The sequence below is a fragment of the Plecotus auritus genome (assembly GCF_963455305.1).
Source record: "Plecotus auritus genome assembly, chromosome: 8".
Taxonomy (NCBI): domain Eukaryota; kingdom Metazoa; phylum Chordata; class Mammalia; order Chiroptera; family Vespertilionidae; genus Plecotus; species Plecotus auritus.
Window position 1 is genome coordinate 132,786,756 of NC_137782.1, and position 7,620 is coordinate 132,794,375.

Sequence of the window (7,620 nt, forward strand, 5' to 3'; positions counted from 1 at the left end):
TTTTATAATGAAGCACTCTCCTTATTTTTCAAAGCCATTTTAGCCAGATAAAATCTGTACAAAAAAAGACTATTGACTCTAAAGTGTATATAAACTCACTTATATCTATTCATTTAACTTGAAGATTTTGGATATTTGGTCTTTCTTCAGAAATATTTACGAGAAGATGGAAGCCCCATTACTTGAATTAATAGATACCGCCATCAATGTGTATTGTGTTGATTCTTAATATTTGTTATATGCATGTGTGAAACTGAACCGCTAAAAAGCAGAATTTAGGCATTCCAGCCAAAAGGAAGTGAATTGAAAGGAAGAGAAGCAGAGCCTTTGCAAGGAGAAAATTGTCCTATCTCTCAGCCAGTGTCAGAATGTGGAAATGTTTACAAAATGCTCATTAAAAGAAAAAGGGATTGCAAGATAGAAACAAAATCTGGTGCACAAGTTTACACTAGTGAGATAAGAAAGGCTAGGCCCCTATAGGGTATTTTGTTATCCAATTACTGCAACCTGACTTTTGGGGGAAGCGGACGAATGGTAGGGGGAGGGAGAGAGAGGAAGAGTTTCCAAACTTGTCTCCAGTGACACGAGACATTTACGCTCAGGGAGATAAAACTGCCACTTAGAGCCCAGGGGAGCTAAACCTTCCTGGGTTGGCCTGGGGGCTTGAGCAGAGTCATGGATTCCCTGGCCCTGCAGCTGTGCGCTCTCCTCTGCCTAGCGGCTCACTCTGCTTCTGGAAGCCCCATCATGAGCCTGGAGCAGTCGCCTCTGGAAGAAGACATGCCCCTCTTCGATGATGTCTTCTCAGAACAAGATGGTGTTGACTTTGACACACTGCTGCAGAGCATGAAGAATGAGTTTCTCAAGACATTGAACCTGTCTGACATCCCTATGCAGGATTCAGCCAAGGTTGACCCACCAGAGTACATGTTGGAACTCTACAACAAATTTGCCACGGACCGCACCTCCATGCCATCTGCCAACATCATCAGGAGTTTCAAAAATGAAGGTAAATTTATATTTTATTGATGACATTTGGCTTGGATCTTTTTCAAGAAGTGATAAGTAAATTTCTAATGAATGATATAGCAAATAAGGGTGAATACAGACATACAAAACAATACACATATGGCCTATATCATTTTAATGCTTATTTTCAAATGGTATTGAAAGATACTAAAGAATAACTTTTAATTCAAAGTTATAAAGTATCTACTATTTTGACATTATAATGGGATCTTGAAAATTTTTTTAATTTTTGCAAGTAATACAAAAAGTTAATGTTGGCCTACTACTGTACCGCTGTTGGTCACTTTTCAGATAGGCCTCCATTTCCACTTGGCTTTTGATTGATTACAAAATGTGTCAACCTCTATTTTGATTGAAAATGATGAAAATAGACAAAAACCAGAAAGTTGTGATTTGTGTTTCGCTCAAGCTTTGGACCAGTTTCCCTTTTGTGGCCTTATTTAAAAGATGCTCAAACAGGATGTAAACTTATATTTTAGAGAATCTTCCTACAGTTTTGTTGCATTTGATGTGACATGTAAATCCTTGAAACACTGTTTATAGTTTCTAGGAAGTGTGCACGGACCAGTTAATGATCTAGCTTATATCTGTGCCTTTATGAAGAGTGAGGCACAAGCTTTACATATCAGTGGAAAGATGTGTTTTCTCCTCCCAGATCTTTATTCAGTAACTAAATCTAATGACCTAGGAAGTTAGTCCTTTGTTTATTATGGTATTAGTTGGCCCTTCCAAAAATCTAATATCTATGGTAAAAACTGTGGGTCCAAAGCAACTAATTCTTTAATATTTACTAATTATGCTTTTATAGACATTAGCCAGGTGAAAAATAGGGTTTAGATAAATTTTGGCCAGACTGTCTTAAAAGGAGAAAGGTGGTGTCAAAGAAATAGCTCAGGATTTGGAATTTTGAGAACAGGTTGATTTAGTAGTTGTGGATAATGAGTTTAATTTCTCTGAACCTCAATTTCCTCATCTGTATATTGGAGATACAATACAATTGAGTGATTCAAAAGAGGTTCTGAATAAGAAACATTCCATTTCCTATGAAGTGTTGAAGAAACATTAGTTATTCTTGATGAATTCCCTAAATTCTAGGCATTACAGAAAATGTTGAGTAGGTATTGCTTAGTCCTGGAGATACCATTTGTCTTAAAAATTTAGTTGTCAGACCAAATTTTATAATATTTAGTAACATATTGGATATGATATTTACTAACATTTAGTAACATAATGGAAATGGCAAAGCTGAAATTACAGATTCCTTTGGAGGTGAGTCTGAATTGCAAATGAACAGTCTTCTTCCATGGGAGTCCTTCCTTCCTAGTATTTCTGTGAGCTGAACCCTAGGTGCCTGGCTCAGAGCAGCTCCCGTCCTCCAGGGAAATTGGGGTTTTTCAGCTTTCAAGTCTCCCATGGAGGATGTGGATGATTCAGGTCAGGAAGCAAAATTACGGAGTTTCTCATCAGCAAGGGTAGGGTCCTCACTCCATAGACAACTCAGCCGCCTGCAGCTCCGCCAGTCTGTGGGTGGGAATACGAAGTCCCCACGACAGGAATGCTGCACTGGGCTCACCCTGCTGGCTGCTATTGTCTCTCTTGACTCTTTGGGTCTGCTCAGTGCAGCTTTCAGGAGACAAAGACCAACAAAACAAGACAAAACAAATCCCCCAATCCCTCCAAATCTAACTAATCAAGGGGAAACAATTGCCACCTCGAAGGTGGAAAAAGCATGACCAATATTCCTATCAAAGCTCTGACTTCATCTTGTCATCTGGGGGAAGTCAGTTCTCTGCTCTGAGGCGCAATTTCTTCTGGTGTAAAATGCACAGAGCAGCAATACCAGCCCTGGAAGGACATTGTAAGAGCTAAATAAAACAATGTTTACGGAGCACCTGGCACATGAAATTTGCTTAGAAATGTAACTCCTCCACCTATTACCTACTATATTTGCAAATGCACAGTGAATTTATTTTTAAACAGCTTTATTGAAGTACTAGAGGCCCGATGCATGAAATTCGTGCAAGGGCCTTGGCCCTGGCCCCTGCCCGCCTCCATCTCTTCGGCCAGGGAGCCTCTGCTGCCTCTGCCGCGGCCTCCTGCCCACTGCAGCTTTGTTCGAAAGGAAGGATGTCCAGAGGACATCCGGTCTAATTAGCATATTATGCTTTTATTATTATAGATAATTGACATACAATAAACTGCACTTATTTATAGTGTATAATTTGATAGGCTTTGACATATGTAAACAGCCAATGAAACCATCACTACAATCACGATAGTGAACATATTATGACCACCAAGTTTCCCAATGTTCCCTTATAATCCTTTCCTCTTACTAGAATGAGCTTTTATTCTGCACTTTTCTCATGGGTCAAGCAACCAGTCCACTCCCCTACTTTTGGTCTTCACATGTTCCCTGCCCAAGGTAAGCTGTCTCCTCCATTCTTATAAGGAGGGGACAACTCCCAAGCTACTTGATGTATTAAGGACATATGTTACACTTATAAATCAATTTGGTCTGATGCCTGGAATCATCAATTAATCAATATGTTTAAAGTGCTGCCTCAAAGGTAATCTGGCAGATTGAAGGCATAGAAAGGAGTTTAAGATGTGGTACTTGCCAGCATGATAACAGTCTAGTTGGGAAGACAACAGAAATACAAGGATGTACATGGCAAAGGTAAAAGGAGAGATAGAGAGTAAGTACTCAAGTGATTTAGAAGGGAGTGAAGTCCAGATGGGAGGTTAAGGAAAGGAAGGTCCCACAGGGAGGAGTCACAGCTAGGTCATTGGAAATGAGGGGATAGGGCTTTCCAAAGGTCAGCAGAACTTATCCCAAGGTGAAACATACAGTAAAGCAAAGGGGTGTTTTCACAAGTGATGAAGATATCAGTCTATTTTAAACAGGGTTTACAATTTACTTCATCTTTCAACAAAGATCAATGGAACAATTGCAATGTTTCATGCACTAGAGAGGATGAATGGGAGTAAAGACTGGATCAAGAGGTTGAGACCTAGTTATAGCTGTTTTGAGAGTCATGCTAGAAAGTTGAAATGCATTCCATTGACCAATATTTTCTACTGGCAGTAATATGAGATGATTTTAGTCGAATCTAGAGGAAGCTGCAAATCATGTGAAATAATTATACACTTTTATTATTGTAATTAGAAAAAATCCACATATCACCTCAAACCCCTCATTACATAAATGCTGTTGCTTAAGAAAAGTCTAAAAGAGGTTGAAAGAATAAAATAATCAGATCAAGTTATCAGTTGGTGGTGATTATCTTCAGTGTCATGGAACCCTTTGGTTGATGACAAATGCCCTCAGGAATTCCTTTTAGACAAGTATTACCTGGGTCAAAAGTACAGGAGCTTTGGACTCCTATAAAATTCTTAGAAAGTCAACATGATGATATTTGGAGGTGTGTTTCTAAGATGAAAGGACCTTTAAAATGTTATTTTATAAATATTCTTGATTGATTTATATGTGCCAAACTCCATGCCAGGTGCTAAGGGTATAAGACTAAGTCAACCAATTTATCCCCAAGGTTCATTTCCCCTATTTCTTTCTGTCAAGGACTGCATACCCCAAATCAACTGCTGTGACCCTCCTGGTATATAGCTATCTTCTTGACCTTGTCAGGCTTTGGTGTCTAGAACAGGGATCAGCAAACTTTTTTTATCAAGGGCCATACAAATAGTACATATTCTAGGTTTTATAAAACACTAGAGGCCCAGTGCATAAATTCATGCACCAGTGGGTACCTCGGCTGTCCTGTGGGATCAGGCCAAAACTGGCTCTCTAAGATCCCCTAAGGAGTCCTGGATTATGAGAGAGTACAGGCCAGGCCAAGGGACCCCACTGGTGCACGATTGGAGCCAGGAGGGATACGGGAGGTTGGCCAGCTGGGGAGGAACCACGGGAGGGTTCCAAGGTGTGTCTGGCCCATCTCGCTCAGTCCCGATTGACCAGACCCCAGCAGCAAGCTAACCTACCAGTTGGAGCATCTGCCCCTGGTGGTCAGTGCACATCATAGCGAGTGGTTGAGCCGCCTTAGCATATCTTTAGCATATTACGCTTTGATTGGTTGAATGGCTGACCAGACAACTGGACACTTAGCATATTAGGCTTTTATTATATAGGATTTTTCTCTCTTGGGACTATTTAGCTGTGCCATTGTAGTGCAATCATCATCACAGACAATACAGAAGGAATGGGTGAGGCTGTGTTCCAATAAAACTTTATTTCCAAGACTGATGACCCATGGTATATAGTTTACCAACCTCTGGTCTAGGTGGAGCTCTTTAGGAAGAACAGTGCCCAGACAGCTATGTGAGGATCTCCACCCATTACAAATGCAAATATGACAAACCACGAGGCCCTCTGAAAAGTGTCAGGAAAAGACCAATTGCCCTGGTGGGGTAGAGCACGGTCTTGATACACCAAGGTTGAGGGTTCAATCCCTGGTCAGGGCACATACAAGAGCCCACCAATAAATACATAAATAAGTGGAACACAAATTGAAGTCTCTCTCTATCTCTCAAAATCAATCAATCAATAAGCTTTTTTTTTTTTTTTTTTTTTAAAGAAAAGAACAACCATCACATGTTCCATTTGCTAGCTCTTCACTGGTTAGAAAAATTGGGGGCTTGCCCACACCATCTCCAAGGTCCTCCCAGTGCTATAATTCTGTGGCTGACAAGCTAGCAAGCAAGGCTGGGTGAGTTTTCCATCATTCATTAGGCTGCCATTTTTCAGTTTAGTCTTGGCAGCTTAACTCAGTCTAACATTCTACCATTGACATTTCAGTGTTCTCTGTGTCAGAGAATGCTAACATTGTGTTTGTTTTCATTTATATCCCCTTATTCTCTCTGTATCAAATTTCCTTCATAGACAAGCCCTCTTATGACATAAATAAGTGTCTGTTTTTCTCTGTGACATACTGCAAATGCCACTTTTGTCTTTTTTTTAGAGTTGTTTTCCCAACCAGCCAGTTTTAATGGGCTCAGAAAATACCCTCTCCTCTTCAATGTGTCCATCCCACACCATGAAGAGGTCATCATGGCCGAACTTAGGTTGTACACACTGGTGCAAAGAGATCGCATGATATATGATGGAGTGGACCGGAAAATTACCATTTTTGAAGTACTTGAGAGCACAGAGGACAATGAAGGTGAAAGAAACATGTTGGTTTTGGTGTCAGAGGAGATTTATGGAACCAACAGTGAGTGGGAGACTTTCGACGTCACCAGTGCCATCAGACGTTGGCAAAAGTCAGGTTCATCCACCCACCAGCTGGAAGTCCACATTGAGAGCAGACACGACGAAACCGAAGACACTGGCAGGGGACAACTGGAAATAGACACCAGCGCCCAGAATAAGCATATCCCTTTGATTGTCGTGTTTTCTGATGACCAAAGCAGTGATAAGGAACAGAAAGAGGAACTGAGTGAAATGATCACCCATGAGCAACTTCTGGAGCTGGACAACCAGGGCCTGGATGGTTATTCCAGTGGTCCTGGGGAAGAGGCTCTGCTGCAGATGAGGTCAAACATCATCTATGACTCCACTGCCCGCATCAGAAGGAATGCCAAAGGAAACTACTGCAAGAGGACCCCGCTCTACATCGACTTCAAGGAGATTGGCTGGGACTCTTGGATCATCGCCCCACCTGGATATGAAGCCTATGAGTGTCGTGGTGTTTGCAACTACCCCCTGGCAGAGCATCTCACACCCACAAAACATGCGATTATCCAGGCCTTGGTCCACCTCAAGAATTCCCAGAAGGCTTCCAAAGCCTGCTGTGTGCCAACCAAGCTGGAGCCCATCTCCATCCTCTATTTAGACAAAGGCGTTGTCACTTACAAGTTTAAATATGAAGGCATGGCTGTTTCTGAGTGTGGCTGCAGATAGAAGAGGATTTGTGTTGCTTATTTAATAACTGTATATGTGTATATTTTATGTTCCTATTTAATAAGATTATTTAATAAGGGTGTACAGATCATAGAGGTTTACTTAGGGAAATGGACAGGTTGGTTTGTTGTAAGAAATGCTTATTTTGTTATACAGTCTCATTCCTTCTGATCTGTGTTTCTCTGGACTTGTCATTTCCTGACAATGCCACCTCCAACAGCAAATGGCAAGACTATGCTATTTGTCTTCTATGTCAATTTGAAAACAACAATCCCTAAGCAGAAATATAGTGTCAAAAGATAGATTTATGTGTATGTATATGTGTACATATAAGCTTATAAAACTCTATTGGTTCTATAGAGGTAGATTAGACTCATACACATGCAAAACTCAATCAAATGTGTATATATTAAAAGCCAATGGTATGCTCTCAGTCACCTCTTCTCTGAGTAGGAGTTATGTCAAGATAATTTGCACCAGGGATTTAACCATCCTAGGAAATATTACATTTCCTAAACATTATTGGGAATGTAGGTGGGACTTTCATCAGTTGAGTGTCTGCCATCACTCAGAGCAGCAGGGCCTGGTAAAGGATGTTGTATGTGTGAGGAGAGGGGTTATTTGATGCAGAAACCAAATGGGTTCAAGAGGTAGTGGCCTTAAGGTGCACTAGC

The 7,620-nt window shown here is 40.9% G+C and overlaps 1 protein-coding gene across 1 annotated transcript; it reads left to right on the plus strand.

Moving 5' to 3' along the window:
- Positions 1-675: 675 nt before the first annotated feature.
- Positions 676-6,946, plus strand: BMP10 (bone morphogenetic protein 10; the record flags this gene model as incomplete). Its single annotated transcript, XM_080683451.1, has 2 exons — positions 676-1,009; positions 6,006-6,946. The coding sequence occupies 2 exons, from the start codon at positions 676-678 to the stop codon at positions 6,944-6,946; spliced, it is 1,275 nt and encodes a 424-aa protein (XP_080539577.1).
- Between the last annotated feature and the right edge of the window lie 674 nt (positions 6,947-7,620).